Source organism: Cajanus cajan, chromosome 6, assembly GCF_000230855.2.
Source record: "Cajanus cajan strain Asha chromosome 6, NIPB_CcT2T_4, whole genome shotgun sequence".
Lineage (NCBI taxonomy): Eukaryota > Viridiplantae > Streptophyta > Magnoliopsida > Fabales > Fabaceae > Cajanus > Cajanus cajan.
The window spans coordinates 14,189,146-14,213,164 of record NC_138522.1 but is presented as its reverse complement, the minus strand read 5'-3'; the positions used below and the strand labels follow the sequence as shown (position 1 = coordinate 14,213,164).

Genomic DNA, 24,019 nt, shown 5'->3' with positions numbered 1-24,019 from the left:
GAGTATAGTCCAGATCCTAGAATTAAAATGTCAAGATGTCATCACTAAAAGCTTAAAAAAAAAACTTCTATCAAATAACTATAAATTTTTTTTTTCATAATAATTATCATCTTAAATCATTTTATATAGATTAAAAAAATTGATAAATAAATAAAAATGAATAATAATTTTATAAAATCAACTTTATAATTAATCTTTTTTATTAAAAACTATATAACACACATTAACTATTTTTTAAATAATATTCTTAGGTGTATGAATGAAAAATAATAAGTTAAAAACCTCTTTTGGTCCCTGATAATATTTTTTTGTTTCAATTTAGTCCCACTTTAATTTTAGGTCTTAATTTGGTCCCCAATAATTTAAATCATTACAATTTGGGACTTCCGTCCAAATGATTTAAACGGGGTTAACTCCTGCTGACGTGGATGTCAGGTGGATGTCACGTAGATGCACAGGTGGATGTCAAATGTCATGAATACACTTGGAACCAGAATGGCTCGTTCTGCATGCACATGTTATGTGTTAAGTTTGCAACTGGAATGGGGCGTTCCAAATGCAAATTTAACACAACATGAGTGCAGCAGAACGGGTCACTCTGAAACCAGAACGGGCCGTTCTGCTGTTAGAACGAGCCGTTCTGAATTTAGAACGGCCCATTCCAGAACGCCAACTCATGCTTTATATTGTATTTTTTTATATTATATCTATATTAATAAAAATATAATAAATAAAAAATACAATAAATTAATATTCATTTATGAATAAAACTAAAAAAAAAAAGAATCAAATAAGATAAGACCTTCCAAAATCCTTCTTTGATTTGAACTTATCTAGTTCAAAATCTTGACTAAAATGCCGCAATGTGATTCAAAAATTGAAAATAAAAATTTATAATATATCATAAATTCAAAGACAGAAATATGGTTCAGAAACTGAAAACAAAAATTCAGAACATAACATATACTAAAAAAGTTCAAAGAAATTATTGAAAAAGGAAATCATCTGGGTAACGCTGAAGGGAAACCCTAAACCACAAAAATTCAGGTTGTACCTCCTCAAGAACAGGTTGTTATTGTTGGGGTACATCGTCAATGACTTCAAAGGGAAACACCGTTTCGTTTCATCCTTGACTGTATAGTGTCAATTTGGTAGTAAGTGATTCACTCCAGTTTGACTAACAATGAAATAAAACTTGTTACCATTGTCCTTAGTGATACGCTGCATCGTCCTTAATGATACACTGTATAGCCTAAATATTTAGCAATTGAAGTTATCAATCCCCATTAACAATATTACCAAATCTAGTGTGTGACATGCTTTGTACTTTGGTTTTTTCTGCACGAAATTCTGGAACCAGAACGACCCGTTCTGAAATCAGAACGGCCCGTTCTGGTTACACTGTTGGTATGTTAATTTTGCATCTGGAACAGCCCGTTCCAGGTACAAAATTTACATACCAATAGTGTAACCAGAACGGACCGTTCTGGTTTCAGAACGGGTCGTTCTGGTTTCAGAACGGGTCGTTCTGGTTCCAGGTGTATTCAAGTATTTTGGGATCCACCTACGTGACATCCACGTGACCACCAGTTAACTCCATTTAAATCATTTAGACGGAAGTCCCAAATTGCAATGATTTAAATTATTAAGGATCAAATTGAGACATAAAATTAAAGTAGAACTAAATTGAAACAAAAAATATTATAAAGGACCAAAAGACATTTTTAACCAAAATAATACGATACTTATTAATGGAAATACACAACACTAATTACAGACCTCGTTGGTATCAAAGATCATCACATACCTAACAGATTAGGATGGCTTCTTAGCAAGAACCAATGGCTTTTAATTAGCTCAAGTTTACACAACACGTGGCAGCAATTCAGTAGAGATTAGTTAATTAACTTGATAATGGCACTGTGGCTGTGATCCTTATTTCAAGCAAAAGCAATTAATTGTCCCGGTGCAACTACTACCAGCATAAGTAATAACCAATGACAAGTTAAATAACATCCACGTTGAAGATACAACTGGCCCCTTTTTCCTAGGTGGGTTCTTGGATCGTTCAAACAATATTTAAACAAATAACTGGAAAGTTTCATGAGGATTCTCTTGGGATCTCCTTCATATGATAGTAATTTCAATTTCCAATGATCTTCTAGATTCCAGCAACGTAAGAGAATATGTTATGTGAAGGGATTGGCTTATTTCTTTGGACTGTGTGGACTCTAATTCCTTTCTGTCTCCTAAACATTGCTTGATTTCAACTACTCCGAAGATAATCTAACGTTTGGAGGAGACAGGTTTGGCCGGCTCTATTTTCCTTTCATTCATTGGAATATCAACCATCATTTTAAATTTAAAATTTTGTGTATATTATTCTCAAGATAATTTGTATAAAATTTTAAAATTAAAAACAAAAATATTAATATGTGCACAAGATATGTAATTTTTATTGACTAAATATTATTTTAATATTAATAATAATTAATCATGAAAACATCCAAGTTAATTTTATATTCTAAAATAAATCTTATAAATATTAAAGAGACTAAGTTCACTGAACCCATTTTATAGTGACTAACTCTATTTAATTTTTTATAATTACTCCCTCTACTTAGTATTTATGCTTTAGGTAGATAAAATTATTAAAGATGGTAATTATTTTCTTGCGATTTAACACAATTAATCTCTTCCTAGTTAATCTACTTATTCGGTGGTAATAAATGTTAGTGTGAGTATTGTCTTGTCTGCCTCTTTGACATGTGACAAATTTGGCATTGAAATTCTAGTAGGTTCCTTGATGCAGTGGTCCACTAGTAATACTACTGAAAAACTACTCACCAATTTAGTGCACTTTGCATAATGTCTACACCTTTACACAGGAAAAAATGGTTCTAATCAGAGTTCCATTCTCATGTTAAAAAGACAAGTTAAAGTGACAAAATATTGTAAAAATAGTGTTTTAATCATTCTCAAATAGATTTCATAATTTGAGAAATTAATCCTTAGATTTTGCTTAAAAACACTTTAAATTCGCTTTAAAATCATTCATAAATAAGGGTTTCTATCTATAAATACCATTTTTAAATAACTCGTTTCTATTTTTTCATGCACGTTTGTTTTATTTTAAACAACTTGTTTCCTAATAAGCTTTTCCGGCAAAAAAGAAAGTTACTACCCCACATATAAGCTTTTCTATCTTGAAATAAATGTGTCCACATCTCACTCTGTCTCTTTTGGAATGTCGACTTTTCTCTTCCCTATTCCGAAGGGAAACCGTTTTTTCAACATATATAGACATAACTTTTGATCAGTTGATTGCTGTAAATTAACCACAACAATGCATTATTTCCCTTCTAATTTGAGCTCGTGTTCTTATTTGCTTGAGTTGAAGCCTAAATTTTTCCTTAATTTGTTTCCAGAGATTACAGCACGTCATTGTATATTGAAATCAAACCCCTAATCCCCGAGTCTACATTTTCGTTCGTTATGCAATCATCGTCGATAAAATATTGCAAGTATGATTTGTTTGTTTACACCTATTGCGAGTATGACTTTTTTGTTTACACCTATTGCAAGTATGATTAAACAATGCAATTAATGAATAAATCTTATTATTCATCATTATGTTTCCTTAATAAAACTGCTCTAGTATGGGGACTATAGTCGGAAAAGTCTCAGTGATACAAGTACTAAGAAAATCTAATTAATAATTATCCTAACTTAGAAGTTACGACACTCCTCTTATGTGTTAAAGTGTGTCCTTTAGATGTCAACCTTCCTTTGACGCTTAAGGAAGATGACCCATATAGGTCGATAATAAGATGATTGAAAGGAGATGTCGGTCATGTGGTGACCGTAGGTGGTACATAAACCTCCAGACTCTTCATGCATAAGCTGTAGAGCCTCAAAAGTAACAATCGATAGTAAGATCACTAAAGGGAATGTCAATCATGTAGTGATATGGGGAATGTCACCGAAGAAGTCTCAATGATATAAGTAGTAAGAAAATCTAGCAACTATCTTAACCTAGAATCTTCAATAAGTGTAAATTGTCCCCAATCCTGAGTTTCTATCCCTATATATGAGAAGGGATTTGTTTATTTCAAGAATAAGTCTACCTAGACTTACTCTGTTCAATAATTCATGTTTTACATCAAATGTCAATGATCCAACCATTGAATTTAAAGTTCTTAATGCATAGATCAAATCTGCAAATTTTAAAGATTTTGAAAACTATTCATTTCATTAATTCAAATTGACAGATAACATGCTTTTATGATTATCCGTTAATTTGAATTAATGAAACGAAATATCAAATAATTTTCAAATTTTATAAATTTGATCTGTTCATTAAAAAATTTAAATTAACGGTTAAATTGTTAAGATTTGATATAGAGCATGAGTTATTAAACGGTGTAAGTCTAGATAAATTTACTCCTTGAACAAACGGATCACTCTTTTTTCTTTCTCTCTCTATATATATAGATAGATATGAGAGAAGTTATAATAATACTGGTATAACTTTTATTAAGTATTAGAGTCTCTAATTTTGTTGATGATATAATATCCTAATGTTCCCTAAACATTGGAATTCGTTATCGTTATCAAATGTATTTGTCATTGGTAACAAATGATCTTTTGATTTATGACACTTCTCTTATGTGTTAAAGTCTATCCATTAAATGTCAACCTTCTTTCGACAATTAAGAAAATCAACCCGTATAAATCAGTAATAAAATGACTAAAAGAAATTGCCAGTTATATAGTGACCGTAGTGATAAAAAAAAACTAACCTACAAATTGCCGCCAAATATCTATATACGTTATCTGTGGGGATCTCCATCTGTCCCTATCTGTAGAAGAGGGAAAGGCAACAAACTATCTATAATATTAATATTTCAACTCGTAATACTAATTGCTTCATGATAAAATTGATTACATGTTTCCTTTTTTATTTATCAAATAAACCATATATAAGAATCACCAGTGATGTAAGGCTCTACCAAAATCTAAATAAAGGTCTTTTAGCCACTCTTATTTTAGTAGTTATCCAGTATTGATTTAAAACAATTAAGTGTTTTAAAAGTAAGTTGGTTATGAACTTATTTTTATTAATGTCAACGTAATTAAAACAGGTATCACTTTTATTATTCTATCTTCAAGTTGGTATTTAAACCTGTATTTCCGTCACATCATTGCTACATAATTTGTTTCACCTCCTTTTAACAAAGGTATAACTAATAGGCCGCCATTGAATGATTAGCGGATTCTGTGTAGCTAACATCTCTTTTTTTATATTGGGAAAGATAATTGTACAATAAATTTAACATTATTTTAAGTGATTATTTCTCTCCATTATAGTACACTTATTAATATTGAATAAAGATAAACACTTAACATTATTTCATGAGAAAATATGCACATTATTTTCGATTCGAACTTTGTTATCGTTACTGCAATTTCAACTAATAAAACATACAAAAGTTGGTATATAAATTATTATATGAATTGTTGTATATCATTATTTGTTTTAAAATTATTTATATTAGATAAATATAATTAATAAAATGTTAAAAGTTAAATTTTACTTGAAAGTTGTAATAAATCTTATTAAATTAAATAAAATTGGTAAAAGTATCTGTTAAAATAATTAATAAACATATAAAACAAAATAATAAAAAAAGATGAATAAAATCATGCAAACGTATTTTTTCTTATAATTTTTAATTTACTTTTTAGACAAAAATATATTATTATATTAATAGAGACAAGACACTTCATATTTCTATTAAAAATAAAATAAAATTAAGAGTAAGTAATAAATGTATGTTGGTCTAACTAGTGTTATAGTTGATTTTTAAACCTCTAATTTTGAGTTCAAATCTTAGATTTGATTAAAAAAATATTAATTTTTTAATTTTATTTAATAATAAAAAAATATAATAGTCTACCAAATATAGAAATTAAGGTAATTATCAAAAAGAGTATCACATTTATATATTAACTAGAGTAGTTGAGACGCTTCGTGCCTATAATAATTAGTTATACACAAATAGGATATTAGAAAATTAAAAGTAATTATTTAAAGGATATAAGATTTTTTTTATCCAAAGAGTATAATGATCCACTAAAAGATGAATATCAAAAGTGATTATATAGTCAAATACCCTCCTTTATAATAGATATAGATATAAATAATTTTAAGTTAACTACCAAGATTAACCTAGTGGTTGGAAGCAAGGGATTAGAGTGGTTAAAAGTATAGGGAGTTAGTTAATTTTGATCTCTATTTTAACCATCTTTCTAGTTTTTCCTATCAATACAAAAAAAAAATTATAAACTTTAAACTCAAATCATTCATTTAAATATAAATTATTTTATTAAAAATAAATACTTAAATATATTTCTATCCCCAAAATACATCATCTTTTAAATTAGTCTCAATTTAAATTTTATTTATTTTTATTCTCTGAATCGTTAAACTTCTAATCTAAATAAAAAATTATAAAAAACTGAATGACATTTTTAAAAACCAAAACATATTTAAACTAGATAAATATTATTAAGAATATAATATATTAAAGGTAAAAATAAAGGTTAAAATGTTATATATCAATCAAATAAAACCAACTTTTAAACATCACTAATTTAGTTACATAAATGTATAAAATAGCCGAGAAAACTACCCAAATACATTGCCGGAATAAGGATTCTCAATTTCTTGTTATATTTAGATAACCATGTGAGCGATTTTATCACGAGTCAAACAACTACGAAACATGGCTATGCCGTAGTGTACTAGCCGTATATAATATAAAACCGATCATCAACTTGACTCTTGTAAGACTTTGAGAGGGATTAACAAAGGATATTCTTTCGTCAACGACCACATAAATCATACATACGTATAATGGAATAAACCAAAGAACAAAGTGGACCACTTTTGAGTTTTGACTGGCTTTGATTGCTTGTGTTTGTCATCTGTCTCACTCCGAAAAAAAAAACTCAAAAGTATAGCTCCAATTTGCCTAATTATAAGATAAGCATTGCAACCAATAATACAAGCCAAGTTCCATCAAATCCATATTTTAGAAACACGGTCACAGCATGACAAGAGTTTACACTGTTTAAATAGGGTTTATTGGTTCTGAGCTATTTGGTGGTTGATGATAGGTTGGCCATTATATTAGCAATTAAGTTTATATGATGTTATCATATTACCATATCACGAATTATAGTCACAAATTATGGGGCTACATGGATAAGATAGCACTCCATCAAAAATGTAAATTAGAAAACACCAAAAACAAAAAGAAAATGAAAGGAAAGTCCAACCTACCAATCCCCTTAATAATTACTACCAAAAGCTAATACATTAGGAGACAGTAATCATGAACAATCAAATTTTACAGCGAGGGTAATCTGAAATCACAACGGTTGTATTGAACAAAAAGAAGTGTGGTAAAGGGAAAAAAAAAAAAAAAAAAAAAAAAAAAAAAGCAATTTATAATATATTTATATTTAGAAGAGAAGGAAAAAATGAGAGGTACCAAGGAATAAAGCTTCCACGAACTGCTGTTCCAGAAATCCAAATTTGTATATGAATCCCTCCGTGTACAATGCAGTTTGATCTGCTCTTACCCTGTAATGGCAGGGTGTGGCTTCTATACATGAATGTGATGTGGATTATTTGCAGATTTTATATATAAGGTATCCCTCGGCTACCTTGCTTGATCTTCTCTTGCTTTCATGAAAAGCCTAACACCCCTCCCCCTTCTAACAGTACTATGACTGCCTCTCTGATACAAAAAGCTGTCGTTGTCTTTGCTAAACTGCGTCGAGACCTATCTTAGTATCCGTGGTAGAAAACCAAGTGCACCAGGAGAGGGCACAAGTAAATTATCTTATTTCCAAACACATCACTCACGTACTACTCAACATATCATCTGACAGTTCTAAACATTCCTCTGGATTGGCATAGAAATAATCCTCTTCTTTGGGCCTGTCAGGGATTACCAATCTTTTGGTTGCACCACCCATGCGATCGGCATGAGCTTCCTTCACAGCTGAAGAGAATTCATCCCAGTTCAATATTCCATTGCTGTATTGATCTATCAAATCAACCAGGAGCTTTCTGTTCAATAAAATCGTCTTCTTGAAGCCAAGATATCTGTGCAGCAGAATTGGAGGACACAAGTCATCTCACTTGACGCTTAAGTACTTACAAACCATAACAATGAAGGGGAAATTTCAGAGTAAAATAGAATTGTGCTTAAACTATCAATCTATGGTAGAAACTGCAATTTTTATGTTGGCACCTCATCTCTTGTAAAAAAAACAGCTAGATCATCCATCAGAAGAGGATACAAAAATTGTGTAATGGAAAAGTATTTCAAGATTTGATGTGCACAAAAAAATTGTATACAAAAGAAATACACTAAAACAAGTGACAGATTAATATTTCAAGAATTGCTAGTCAGGGTAGTAGGAGGGGGTGGGGAGTGTAAATCCTAAAATAACATTTCTAGTTAGTCAAAAATTTTACCTGCGGTGGCCCTCAACTACTTTGGCCATATTTCCATCATATGTAGGCACAAAGATATCACTCTCTAATGAGACAAGGTAATCCAATGCCGCCATCTGGGAGGAATGATTTTGGAAGAACTGAAGGTCAGATGATTCCAACAGTGTTTCCTTTCTAACCTGTATCATCAAAAAAGCACAAAAGCAAAACAGTGAGAGGAAATTAAACAGCAACAAGCATCACAATTTGCAGGTCTACTTCAGCCTCAAGTTAGTTACCAATTTTGGATAGTCCTTCGCAAGACTTGCCATTCTCCTTTTCCCACCATATATTTCCCCGGCTGCGATGTAGATTTGAATGTTTTGATCGATGTCTAGGGCCCTAAGTGTAAGGGCAGTCTCCTCAGGAGTTAAAGGACACAAACCATCTTTTCTTTTCAAATCAGAATTAATTATTTTTTCTTTCCACCAAGGATAAGCATATCTGCCAACAACAGTAAATCAATATTTCAGAAAGATTCATAACAATTGTTGAGAATTTCACCTCTCAAAAAATATTGTTGAGAATTTCCAAAACTAAGGAGCAGTTTAAATAAGCAGAACACTTGCCTCATCCTTGTCAATTCTTCCACCTCTTCGCTGTTGCAACCTTGCGTACAGCCAGAAAATGCTAGCATGTCCATCTCATACCTCAGATGAAGCACCAAAAAAGGGCCATTTTGCCTCAGAAGCTTGATCACCCTTCTGCCTAACTCCTCAATCTGAGAAGTAAATCTAAGAGCACTAAAATTGACTCTGCAACGCAACCTCTGAACCTCCAAAGGTTGACCATTATTGGCCAGCCGGGCATCTGTTCGATTTAAATGGACAACTTTGTACTTTTGTATCAAAGGTAGAATCTGAAAGAATAATCATGCCATATGCATTTCAATCAGCAAACAAGAAACAAAATAAACACAAACATAGTACTATAAAAGCATGTTCTTATAGCATCACAAAGCATGTTCAAACTTTTTAACCAGTAGGACCAAGAATTATAAAAACCGACCTGGTTCTTATAGTAAGATAAATCAGACCAACTAATCGGTGGCATGCTGTAAAACAATCCATTTTCCACTCTCGTCTTGAGTCTTGGAGGCAACTCTTTCAATATCCTCACCTCATCCCTCAAGGATGTAATAAAATGATCCACATCGAATATGTCTTGGAACTCACTGACACAAAAGTAACGAACACTCTGAGAAGAGATCCTTGATACAAAAAATATATATACATAAATGAGCCGAAAACGGTGCAAGGCACCAAACAACAGAGTGCATAAATGAGAGAAACGCTAAATAAAATAAAAAGCAGAAGATTAAAAAAAAAAAAATCATATCATGTGGCTTGATTTCTAAAACACTTGTTCTGGAAACAATCGTCCTAAATTATGGATTTTGGGTAGGAAAATGATTGATTAGTACTTAGTAGCATAGAATTGTTAAAAATGAGAAGAGAATGAAACACAAACACATACACCCTCACTCACAAACAACGATAGTTTCGCTAAAAAACAGAGACCAAAATGGGGTGAGAAACTAACCTGGGGTCAGCCCAAAAGGACGCTTTATCCAATTCCGGCACTATAAGCGTCACATTTAAATACCTTGCAATCGCCACCATGTCACATATCTGCACAACACAAGCGCATCACCGAATCAGAAAAATTCAAACCCACAAAAAAAAAAAAAGGCAAACGCACGTGGCAACCACTCACCGCCGCTCTCATTTGGTTCAATCCTCCATTGCACGACACCATCAAATAGCCGTTGTTTTTATAAACCCCTGCAATAAAAAAAAAATAAATAAAAAAAGGCATCAGACACGCAGTGAAACGCAGGAAAAACAATCGAAACGACGGAGAAGTGTTATGATGATGACTGACTCTTGGGAGGGAGAACCGCGGGTGTGGAAGACGGAAACTCAATGAGCGCGGACTCGTGGGTGAAGCAGGAAGGCCAGCCCTTCAAAACTCTGGGCCCCCACGTGTCACCCAACGCGGTTAACTGAACGACGCAGGTCCACAGTAAGACCGATGTGGTCGCGCGTATCATCCAGAGCTTCATGGTGGAAGGCCTCACCGAATTCTTCACCTTACCGTTGTTGGTGTTGCCGAAGCCCATCGTCATGAACCCTTCCCACACCACCCTCCCTCTCTTCCTCTCACTCTTCTCTCCCCCACCCAGCACCGCCTCCTTCATAAATGCACCCCCCCTCACCAACCCTAATTCGCCGCTCAATTTCCCCAATCCCAGATCCAAAACCCGCCGCCGCCACCCTCGCCTCCGACGCGCATTACCGACCGCCGAGATCTCCGACCTCAGATCGCCGGCCAGCGAGGGCGCAATTCTTACAATGCTCAACCAAACACCGGATAATAACAACGATAACCGAAAGCGCGCGTCTGTGTGTGTTCAGAGAAGCGCGTCCGAACAGGGACGTAACTCGTAACCAGACCGAGTTAACGAGCGAGCGAGAGAGAGAGAGAGAGAGAGGGTTGTGTTTCGTTGCGTTGTGTTATGCTGTGTAATGAGATTGAGGATTTATTTTATTTTTAATTTTAATTTTAATTTATAATTTATAATTATTTTTTATATTTTTATTGGGTGTGCCTCATTAAATGAGGAAGTAAATGCCGAGGCAGATGCGTGGGGCCCACTGCGTGTGCTCCGTCCAGATGTTCGGCTGCGATACGTGGCGAGCCTTGATTGAGGGCTTTGGGTGATTTCTCGTATCGCCCGCGCCGACATTATATCGCGAGATTTTGCCTTTGCCTTAGACTTAGTAATAACAATAACACTATTCAGTATTGACTATTCATTTTATGCGTTTTTTTCCTTTTTCTTTTCCTTTTCGTATCAATCGTGTTGCTTCTGCGCTCACCCGGAGAAGGAAACCAATGCTCTTTTTTTTCAGTGTCGGTAATTTTTGCTTCTTTTGTTCTAAAAGTGTATGCAACGGTTATAAATAATTTCCTGTGTCACATCACTGCTACATCAATTCTGGTCTATTTTATGAATTACTTAAATTTTGGCAAAATTTACTAAAATTGATGTGATACAGAAATTACTTATAAGTAATTTCTATTAGAGATGCTCTAACACAACCAGCGTGATTCCAACACTAACGATAATAAATTAATAATAACAGCAGATTGCGGAAATTTTCATTAATAGTATTTCTTTTAAGAGTGTAATTAAGGGTAATGTTTTTGAGTTATATACTAATAAAAATATCGTGTATATAATTTTTTAATGTATAAAAATATATATTTTATAACTGAATGATAATATAAAAAATAAAATAACATGTTAACGTGGTTTTCTTTAATAGTATTTTGTTGAAATTTAATGAATCTCCTTTTCTAGTAGGTGGACCTAAATTTTTCATTTTTAATACATTTCGATCAATAATAGAAAAAGTTTTAGAAAAAATCATTAGATTGATACAATGATTGAGGGTTGAGATAAATGTATAAAATTCTAATGTTATTATTGTTGCAATATTTTTTATTGGTAAAAATAAGTTTTAAAAAAGAGTATTAATAATATTTATAATATTTTTTTATTATTTAAATTAAATTAAATTGTATAAAATATACTACATGTGTGATAATTTTATTGATAGAAATTATTTATTTATTTATTTATTTATGAGCTTGATATATCATTTTTTTTTTTAGAAGTCAAAGATTAATGTATCAAGATCTTGAAATTTATTTAAAAAGCTAATATTTTTAAAAATATTCTTGATACACAAAGATTTGGTGATTAATTTTTTAATTGTCTACCTGAATTGTGTTATACCATATTTTGCACTTGTTTAAAGACATACTTTTCATATCTTATCTTGTAAGGTAGATATTGGTGCATTAACTATGTTTCATTAAATTCTTACTTTTTATTTGGTCAAGGAGATTACTTATCATCTTTAAGGTATAAAATGGAATGAAATATTAAGTGTGTCAATTGAAAATGATTTTATAAAAGACTTTGCGCACTTCAAGATATTTACTTGTCCTTTATTCTAACAAAAAGAAAATCTCCATTCCTTTTCTAAGTTCAAGTACTAATGAAGCTTTTACTCCTTCAATTTGTTAAGGAATAACATACATAGGTTATTTCATTATCATACATCATAAATGATACATTTAATGCATTAGTGTTAGACAAACAAAGTGATTTGTTTGAAAGACTACATGTCATTATAACCAATCGTCTTTCTTATGTGATCTAAAAAATATTTCTTTATTAAAAACATTTAAATTTGTTAACATTAAAACCTGAGGGATCCAAGATCGTTCTTTGATCTAACAATCTCCACCTTTTTGGTGGTGATAAACATGTTTTTGAAAAATATAACTTTTATACACATCAGATGTAGTCAATTTCAACTTAAAGATGAATATGCAATCATACATAACATTTCAATCAGGTCATGTGATTGTCATTTTAGATGCTACATCATATCAAGTATTTTTCTATTAGATGATATATGATAAAGATCATGCAAAGCATATCAAATACCTCAGATCATTCATGTGAATTTTCTTGTCGAAACAAAGCACAGAATATCCGATCAAAGCAAATAAATGTTCTATTGTATCAAAGCATAAATTATCCAATCAAACCAATCTATATTATATTCAATCAAAACATACTATAGGATATGTAAACATAGCATATATCATTAGAGAGTAAAAAATATGCGATGTATAAACTTGTATAAAAGTTTTGTAGAGGACTAGCCCTAAGATGAGTGAAGTTTAAAAGGCTTAAAAGCTAAAAATATATTTTTACTACTCCGTCTTTTGAAACCAACAAAAGCTAGTATCGAAGAAAAATAAAGTGGTAGACAAAGTGATTAGTCCAATGATGATTCGTCGTTGGAGCTAACATCATGTTAGAGTTTGCTGTGCAACTTTTGATAACATTTGTCTAGGTGACATTGCTAACAAATTAATTTAGAGTGTAATGACTAGTATGGTGACAATCATCTTCAGTTCTGAGATTGCCTCTAATACTTTAGCGACTTGTGCATATAAAGGTTGTTACATCGACTCTTCCTATGTTGAGGAGGGAGATGGAATAACAGTTGTAGGGGGAATTGTATGTATACATAAAATAAATATGAACATGTAAAGAAATAAGAAAATGAAAACAAAATGGTGGCGGGGTTGATAAAGACTATTGCTGGCGGAGGGCTTGGTGGTAGGCGAGATGGATGATTGCAGAACACCTTTTCCCATGGTGAAGATGGGTTAATCTTTGTTTACTCTAAATGTTTTATATTTATGAGCTTTGACATAACCTAGATACCTTACGTCTTTGATGTATCTAGAGGGTCGTTCTTTCCCTTTGTAAAAAAAGGTTGCACAACCTTGAGTCATGACTCATCTTAATATAATGTCGTCCATAGTTGAATTTGACATGGTCTTCAGATTATGCCAATCATTAGAGGAAGGTTATGAGAGGAACCTTTGTAGCTAAGCTTAGTGGTGATCCTCATGCGACATGCTTCTTCATGCTCAAACTTGATCTATTTGATAAGCTACATAGCTTGATCATCTAGATGATCCTGATCATACAGATCAAGGTGCTTCACCTCCACCACAAGTTTAGGGCGAGGATAAAACACAATCCTTCGCCCGTCTCTATGAGAAAGAGACAGATACTCTTCCAAATTATAGTAAGATGACACTACAAAAAAAAGTCAATTTAGCCACCGAAATTAGCGACCGGTTTTTTTCAGTCGCTAATAGCGACATAATTAGCGACCGAATCTGATTTGGTTGCAAATTTTATTTAGCGACCGAATTTTTTAGTGACAAATAATCAGTCGCTAAAATAATAATTGTTGATTAAAATAGCGACAGAACGGTTTCGGTAGCTAAAAAAAAATATTATTATTTATAATAATTTTAGCGACCAAATTAAAATCGATCGCTAAAAGAATAAAAATATTATTATTTATAATAATTTTAGCGACCAAATTAAAATCGGTCGCTAAAAAAATAAAAAAAAATATTATTATTTATAATAATTTTAGTGACTAAATTAAAATCGGTCGCTAAAAAAATAAAATATTATTATTTATAATAATTTTAGCGACCAAACTAAAATCGGTCGCTAAAAAAATAAAAAAAAAACTATTATTATTTATAATAATTTTAGCGACCAAATTAAAAACGGTCGCTAAAAATAAAATATTATTATTTATAATAATTTTAGCGACCAAATTAAAATCGGTCGCTAAAAAAATAAAAAAAATATTATTATTTATAATAATTTTAGCGACCAAATTAAAATTGGTCGCTAAAAAATAAAAGTATTATTATTTATAATAATTTTAGCGACCAAATTAAAATCGTTCGCTAAAAAAATAAAAAAAAATATTATTTATAATAATTTTAGCGACCAAATTAAAATCGGTCGCTAAAAAAATAAAAATAGTACATTTATAATAATTTTAGTGACCAAATTAAAATCGGTCGCTAAAAACATAAAAATATTATTATTTATAATAATTTTAGCGACCAAATTGAAATCGGTCGCTAAATGTAAATTTTTTTAAAAATTTAGAAATATATTTCTTTTAAATGAAAGCAAATATAAAAATATATAATATTATTTTTATAATGATAAAAATATTAATGATAAGAAATAAAAATTAGTACCCTCCCAATAAAATTAATTTGTTTTTTAAAATAATACAAACTATATAATTTAAAATAGATAATTAATATATCATGATCTATTAAAAAATGAGAAACATAATGCTATAAAAGAAAATTAAATAATAATCTTTTTAATTGAATCTTTTTTAAAAAAATTAGACTAATTTAAATAATAATTTATCTAGAAAATTTATTTATTTTTCCCTTGAGAAATTTATTTCTCTTTTACCATGCTTAATATTTTATTATATTATTAGATAATATGAAAATACATAATTTATTGTGCTTTCCAATTTTGTTAAGATAAATAAACTTCTTTTCATAAATCTTATTTTATTTGCATTATTATTTTCAAAATTGACTTAAACATCTAGTTCAATTGATATAAACATGTTAGTTCCATTAAATTAAAAATAATTGGCTTATATAAGGATTAATAAAAATTTATCAAACAAATCTAAAATTGATAAAATATAATTAATGTTCCATTAGTTTAATAAATAAAAATTATAAAATAAATTATATATAAATATATATACACCAATAACACATGAGATCAATTACTTAAACTACGTTATACCATCTATCTTCGATTATGCTCGTACTATTTTGGGGTAGATATCGCTTCTTTGAGAAGACATGATTCTATTATTATATATGAATATGATTCCACCATGGAAAACTAATTCAACAACAACCATATTTTGAAATATTTTTATTTTGTTTAATGATAAATTATTTTTTAATATAAAAATATTTATTTAAAATATATCTAATTATACATATATATTTTAAAATTATATTAATTAAATATGTATATAATAGTTTATCTTAAAAATCAATTCATTTAGATATTATAAAATATTTTATTTTAAACATCAATTAAATAATACATTGCTACTTATAATTTATTTAAATATTTATAAATGAATATTATGTAACAGTACTAAAATGGAAAAGAAATCAGAATAAAGGAAAAGGCAAGGAATGGCAGTGATTGTATTCTTCTATCAGCAAATAGGTACCAATAGTAAAGGATGAGTACAGAATTAGAGAATATGAGGTGAGAGAGAGAAATCAGAAAAATACAGATGAGAAGAGAAAGAGACAATTCATCATTCTACACTACTCTCACTAAAGGGCAAAAGTTGTTATTATACTGCCAGCCTACTTTCCTTGCATGAAATCTCTCAGCCTAGTGTTGGTCATCTTAGTGCGTGTGCTCCTCCTGAGCAAAGCATTCTCTGGAAAGGCTGCCACGTGTCCTTCCTCAATAACTAACTTATCATTTTCTGCCTGAAGAGGAATATTCTCCTCTGGGCCCATGACATATTACATTAACTCCATTGATTATTTTAATCCTTGTCTTTAATTTTATTATATATAAAAATTATTTACCTAATATATTTTGAAATTATTTTCATGAATCTTATTTTATTTCAATTGTTATTTTAAAAGTTAGGCTTAATCATTCAATCCAATTGATATAATCTTGCTAGTTTCATTGTTTAAAAGCAATTGACTTATACAAAAATTAGTAAGAATTTGTGAAACAATTATAAAATGAAATATTTTTTAGTAATTTAAAAAAATTATTATCCTTTGATTTTAATTTACTCATAGATGTTCATAGTATTTAACTTATGATATATACACCTCCTTTTTATTACAATTACACCTGTTTTATTTAAAAAGGCTAAAATTGCTGACAATAGAGCTCGAATCCAGACACATACTTACGTGGAGAAAATCTTAAGTCTTCTCCCTTAACTAATTGGGCAAACCACCGCTGGCTCTTTTTGATCAGTTTTTAATACATCACAATGCGTTTCCTTGTTTTTTTCTATCAAATAGAATACGTGACTGTTTTAACGGAGTTTTTTTTATTCGCACATTTATTTTAAAGTTTCATGTTGGAATAAAATTCCAACAAAAATTAACATATTTTATAACTAATATCTGGTTTTAAACTTGATATGAAAATATTATGATATAACTTGATAAGATTTTAAATTAGTATTTTATTAATGGTTGATAATTAGAAAATAAAACAAGGATAAATACATTTTTTGAATTTTATATCTTAGATTTAAGATGAATAAATATATTAAGTTAATTAATAATTTATTTAAAATGTTAAAATTTAATTTATAATTTTTAAAAGAGAAGTGTTATAATAACACAGGTGTAACTTTTACTAAGTATTACATCGCTCAATAATTTTATATTAAATGTGAATTTTATAAATTCAACCGTTAGATTGAAAGTTTTTTTACTCTTAGATCATATATACAAAATTTTATATGAATTCAAGATGATTTGATACTTTATTCTTGTAAAATAAAATTGACGTAACATATACATTTCAAAATATATTAAAATATGAGCACTTTGATTACCTTCAAGTTGTTGTTCAATTTTAACAAAACTTGATATAAACATATAAAGTGATATGAACTTTCAATTTAACGGTTGGATTTACCAAATTCACATTTATTATAAAGTTATTGAACAATGTAATACTTAGTAAAAGTTATACCAGTGTTATTATAACCCTTCTCATTTTAAAATATAAAAATTATTATTTAAACTTTTAAATTTATAATAGATAATTTAAAGTGTATCATAATATTAATTTTAAATAGAAATAAGTAGATTGTTAATTATAAAAGTAAGTATATATAAATAAAGAATAATTAAATATAATATAATTATTATTATTGGTAATATAATTATTAAATATATTATTATATTTTTATAACGGTTCGGATACACCGAAATGAGAGGGATCCAAAGATAGTATAAGTATGAGATTGTATATTTGAGAATGACTTAAATGAATTAATTTATACTACTTATACTGACAATATGCATATGCCTTTCTGTAGCTTATCTCATAAGAACTCCACAGTTAAGCGTGCTTGACTTAGAGTAATATAGGGATGAGTGACCTGCTGGCAAGTTTCCCAAAAATTGTGTAATTAAGGACAAAACATGCTGAAAAGTGAAGTATTGTGAAATAGAATCCTTGATAGGTCAAATATAAGTATTTCATAGCGATCAAATTTGCAACGTCTATAAAATTTAATAAAATAAAAAATAAATATTTAGCAACCGATTTATTCGGTCACTAATTTGGTCCTCATACACATCAGCGACCAAAATCATTGCAACCATTTTGCGACCGAAATTTTCGGTCGCTAAACCAAAATTTTCGGTCGCTAAACCAAAATTTTCGGTCGCTAAATAGCGACTGAAAATTTTTTGGTCGCTATATAGCTTTGCGACTAGGGTTTTTGCGACTACTTAAATTCGGTCGCTAATTTGGTCGCTAAGGCAAATAGTGACCGATTTTAGCAATTTAGCGACCGATTTTGGTGGTCGCTAAATGCAATTTTTTTTGTAGTGATCTCCATGAAGAATCACTTATAAGGAAAAAATTGGGGTTGTCACCCTTCATTATAGCCACTGCCGTTTCGGGAAACGAAGCAGTCCCCAAATGGCACATGGTGTGTGGCCTAAGAGTTGGAAGTGAAGAGTCACGACGCTTCATCTTGCAATCCGAGTAAGCTCTTTGGCATAACCAAAGTGCTCAGAGCTTGGGGGCTAGTGTACCTTCCATTCCAAGTCGGTAACGTCGGACGTAGGATGTCACGACAACCTGAGTTGCCGAGTTTAACCTCGGCCTCAAGTCACCTTGTCACATCGGCCAAAAGCTAGACCATTCCCCAACTAACAAGATAAAGAGATAAGTAAGCAATCTTATCTCAACTAACCAAGATATTCGAATAAGGAGGAAAAACACTAATCAACATCAAGGTATGTGCACTATATATACGAGACACTCACATCTACAAGTATTAACTTAAGCATTGGAGTCTCTTTTGCAGGTATCACTCTCATTTTGGAGTGCCAAACTTATGAAGTAAAGGAGGCACCAATCTCATCGAAGAGGTCATTGCTAGACCAACTTCAGGTGAGAACAAATAATTTAAAATTAAAATAATTATTTATAATCTATATATCATTATATAAAAAATAAAATGAAATAAAAGAAATATATTTTTTAATTAACTTATTAGTGGGATGCTCAGGAACAGCTGATTTACATCATTATATTCATGTGAAAATTTGGACACCTTAATTGAAGAAAAAGTGGGCAAATGAGAAACTCTAGACAAATGCATGCAAGATCTGACAAATACGTAAATGGTGGACAAATCTCAAAATAGGGTGTATATTTCAAGGTTATTTTTATTACTAGTACTTTAGTTTATAAATGTACATAAATGTTTATATTATATAATAAAAGTGTGTAATAAATAAATATTTTAATATATAAATTATGTTTTAATTAAAATTTATAATAATGAAATAATTTAAACAAATCAGTACTATTTTTATTTATGATAAATAACTTATATTGTAAGACAGTATTATTTTTATCAATTAATATTATTTATAGAAAAAAATATTAAAATTTAATCTAAAGATAAAGATGAAAATGATAGATAAGAGATAAGAAAAGAAAAAATTTAAGAATAATTTCATTAAATATTTTTTTAAAACCTCGCATTGAATAATAATTCATAAAAAATACTCTAATTTTATTTTTTGTTATAAAAAACTTAGATTAGAGAAAGACACATTCCTATATAAAACCAGATCCAACCAACAAGTTATTTAATGATTTTTAGTGGGATTACGAATTTTTATCCCATCTCCAACATAAATCTACATGGAAGGATATAAAATACAAGAAACTCGAATTCAGTCCTAGACCCTAACTAGTATGAGTAAAGATATTTAATTAGTTATATCATCCTCATAGAGCATACTCTCATTTACGATAACTAGTTTATTCTTGTTGAATAATAGTCTTAAAAATGTTCTCATTTCCAATAGTTATTATAATTTATAATTTATTTTATGATTTATAATTTATTTGATTAGTAAAGGAACTTATTTCACTAAATCTACCTTAGAAAAATGACATAATAGGGCACTATATATAATTTAAAAATAAAAATAATTATTTTTATTCATGTATATATTATTATAAATGAAAAAAAAAAGTATCTTTCTCATTAGTTTATTAATGAGGTGCTCAAGCACGGCCTATTTATATCAGGGGTTCGAATCATGCATTGTGTATCTAGTCGCGTTAAATTTTGGGGCCAGCTATCTCATCCTTTAAGGTGCTTCCAATGTAACGAGAAAATTAGTCACATGCTATCGGCGATAGATACTCTATGAACAAAAAAAAAAAAAACACGGCCTATTTACATCATTCATGTTGAAATATGGATACATTAATTGATGATAGAATGGGCACCTAAGAAATTCTGGTTAAATGCATGCAATATCTAACGAATGGTGGACACAGTCATAAAATTGATGAGTCCCCAAGCCTCCATGTGGTTTCCAAGTTTTTTTTTTTTCACTTTTGCTAGAACTCTCAAAATAAGATGTATATTTCGTGTAAGTTATTTTAATTGTTTATTATTTGTGTTGCTTTATAAATTCATTTGAATAGAATGGAAATGTTTGGTCGACAGATTTATGTCACTATATCTACTGGAGATAACTTAATAGGAAATCACAAATAATTTAAAAATATAACTTAATTATTTTTAATCTATTATTACAAATAACAGATAAACTGAAATAAAAATAAGTGTTTTTTTTTATTAATGGGATGCTAGGCACAACCATAATTTGCATCATTCATGGCGAAATGTGGATACCTTTATTGATGAAAGAATGGGCACATGAGAAACTCTAGTTAAATGCATGTAAGATCTGACGAATATGGTGGACAGTTATAAAAATGAAAATTTCCTGCAGTCTCCATGGTTTACATTTCCAAGGTTTTCCACATTTTCTACAACTATCAATACAGGGTGTATATTTTATAACTTCAATTTTTTTTCCTTGTCACTGGTTTCTCTTAACCTACAAAGTTAGAAACTAATTCCATTTACGGTATTGTGATTGTCGCTGTCTTACAAGTTTTTTTTTTCGCATATAGTGAAGATTAAACACGAGTTCTTCACTGCATGGATCGTCACAACATGACTCGTTTGAACATATATATAGGGTACCTACTACCTAGTCTTTACACTAAATTCATCGCTAGTTATAAGTTATTTAATTGTTTATGACTTGGTTTGCTGATTTATACATTTTATTTTATTATAATATAAGTATGTTAACGAACTTATGTCACTGTATTTGAGCTAATCATTTATGTTTATTTTTTATTTTTTTACTTTAATAGAAATTTTCATTTAACATCTTTATAATAGAGTTAAATAAATTTATACTTTTTATGAAATATATCGAATAAGTTTCAGACAATCAGACATCTTTTAATAGAGTCGAGAGCCTTATAGCTATAGAGTACCATTGCTATTAAGGTCAAATAAAACCTAGATACCCTTCTATTTCTATCCAAAATGTCTTCTCTAGTAGGGGTGAACAAATTGGTCCAACCCAACCCAAAATCGAACTAATCGGAAAAAAATTGATATTTGGGTGAATTTGAACGAGCCATCAGGTTACAAGGGTTGAAAGAATCAGGTTTGAATGAGTTTCCATGGTCGGATTTGGTTTTGAACTTTTTTAACCATCAAAAATTGAATCTGACCAAACCTTTAAGTTATTTATCAACCTATGTCCATTAAAATTAAATGGCCCATAGCAACATAATCCATACTCATTTATAAGTATGTACTCAACAAATATCTTTTATATTCTCTACACTCTTCTAAAAAGTAAAACCTAAAAGTTGAAAGAAACCTTAACCAAGCATTGTTGCTACTCTATGTGATGAAAGGCATCACATTCACCCTTTCCTGCTTCAAATTATTATCCAAGGATGGTCGTAGATTGTTGAGTGTTCGTTGTGACGCCTGTTCTACCCCAACATATAATACAAATATAATAAAAAAGAAAATTATTTATAACTTGAATAAACGATTCATATATAAAACACTTATAAACATCCAACCAATTTGAAGCAAAATTTATAAAATAGAAACTTTACAATTGTATCTAACAAAGAAACATAATGTCCAAATGAAATAAACACCAAATCTAGCTCATTGCACTGATGTCACATTATCAGAGCAACCCATACTTCAACTTTCGACACTTTCAGTGCCACTCACATCCAGTTCATCCTCACCAAAAACAACCACAAATAGTACGGTGAGAAAACAAGCATTCACATGCAAGTTACAAGAAGAAATTTAATCCATTACAACTCAGTCCAAAAATGTATAATTAAACATATCAGTCAATCTCACGTCATATTATCAATTCAAAAGTCATCCAAGTCTATCATCACATCCCAACATAATTATTCACCATGAACATACTCACACCAATGGTCATGCACTACAACCTCCTAAGAAGCATTGACTCAGAGCGTCGCACAATAGGCGGACCTTATCAATCCCCTCAGGCACCACCATGCACTTTCCCACTGTTAAACAACACATAGGCCAATGGATATATAAGTATAACATTCATCTCTTGTTAATCACCACACAGGCCAAGGCGGTTATACATATATATTATACATTCCCTGTTAATCACCACACAGGCCAAGGTAATGCATATGCGTTTATCGATGGTCAATCCATACCACCAAATCCATTCCTTATCTTCATTCATGCTAATGCACATTTATTAACCATTTGCATACAACCACATTTATATATCATTCATCCAAATACAAACCATTCATACTCAAATATATTCAACCAAATACACACCATGAACTTGTGCTACTCATGTTCTTTGATACTTTCTTACTTAGATTATTTAAGAAAATGAAATAAAGCCTTGCATGATATTACTCATCGGGTCAGTATTCTTTTCTGCTCATAAAGCTAATCAATAGCCTTCCTGACGAGGGCTAGGCTAATTTCGACTGTTAACCAAAGCGCTAATCTCTTTAAGCCCTTACCCTGCTAACTCTTTGAAATGAAGTTTAGGGTTTAGGGTTTTCTTTGAATCGTATCATCCATGGCGAATGGTATCATATATAAGAGAAAGGCCGCATTTAGGAGTGATTTTTCCCTCTTTCTAGAATTCTCATAACATAAATAAGTGAAGAAAGATATACTTGGCAAGTCAAGTAGTACGCCCGGTTCACCAAGTTCTACCACACTTAGAGGGTAGTCGATGGGCTAATCCCATAAGAGGCTTAGTTATGCATGTTAAGGCCATGGTAGGCTAACATCCAAGTTGTTCTACCCTAACAATAGTATTAGACTTTCCTGGTTTAAGTGTCAAAACTTGAGAAATCAATCAAACCACCGTGTTATCCATTGTCTCTAGTATTATACTAGCCAATGTTTTTAATTTTATATCAGTCGTTGTGGTTTAGTAGGGTCAAGTCTCTTAGATTGCCCACCCCAATTGTAGATGATCTCCATTAGTTGTTATGTGTAACAACACATTCATTGTTCAGTTGCTTAGCAATTATTATTAGTTATTTAATAATTGCTAAGTTGTTAGTTATTGTTCTGTATTGTTTGGAGTTGATTAGTTAATTATCATCTATTATGAGTAAATGATATTATGATTAGTTGTTAATTGATTTCTAGCAATTATGTGTATGATGAGTGGTGAATTGCTTAATGGATATAGTGATTGAACAAATTCTCAATGTAGTTATTTATGTTGATTCTTTCATAAGATTGCACTTTCTTTTCCTTATAGTTGGATTGTAATGATCATACTTGATTTGAGTGTAAGATG

At 30.3% G+C, this 24,019-nt stretch overlaps 1 protein-coding gene across 2 annotated transcripts; it reads right to left on the bottom strand.

Moving 5' to 3' along the window:
- Positions 1–7,327: 7,327 nt before the first annotated feature.
- Positions 7,328–11,111, bottom strand: LOC109814483 (rhamnogalacturonan I rhamnosyltransferase 1). Of its 2 annotated transcripts, none has more exons than XM_029274580.2 (8): positions 10,457–11,111; positions 10,289–10,356; positions 10,115–10,203; positions 9,581–9,782; positions 9,142–9,431; positions 8,812–9,016; positions 8,555–8,712; positions 7,328–8,179 (listed from the first exon to the last, which is right to left on the bottom strand). In XM_029274580.2, exons 1-8 carry the CDS (start codon positions 10,770–10,772, stop codon positions 7,933–7,935), a joined length of 1,575 nt encoding a protein of 524 aa, XP_029130413.1. In that variant the 5' UTR covers positions 10,773–11,111; the 3' UTR covers positions 7,328–7,932. The 2 variants fall into 2 exon arrangements, with proteins under 2 accessions (XP_029130413.1, XP_020234512.1); XM_020378923.3 differs by having other exon boundaries at positions 9,581–9,746.
- Between the last annotated feature and the right edge of the window lie 12,908 nt (positions 11,112–24,019).

Excerpts from the sequence above, each read along its gene's own strand:
- LOC109814483 (XM_029274580.2), bottom strand. The coding sequence starts at position 10,772 with ATGAAGGAGGCGGTGCTGGGTGGGGGAGAGAAGAGTGAGAGGAAGAGA. Across the intron at positions 10,357-10,456 it reads CGCGGTTCTCCCTCCCAAGA|GGGTTTATAAAAACAACGGC; the intron begins GTCAGTCATCAT and ends TTTTTATTGCAG. Across the intron at positions 9,783-10,114 it reads TCCTTTTGGGCTGACCCCAG|GATCTCTTCTCAGAGTGTTC; the intron begins GTTAGTTTCTCA and ends TTTTGTATCAAG.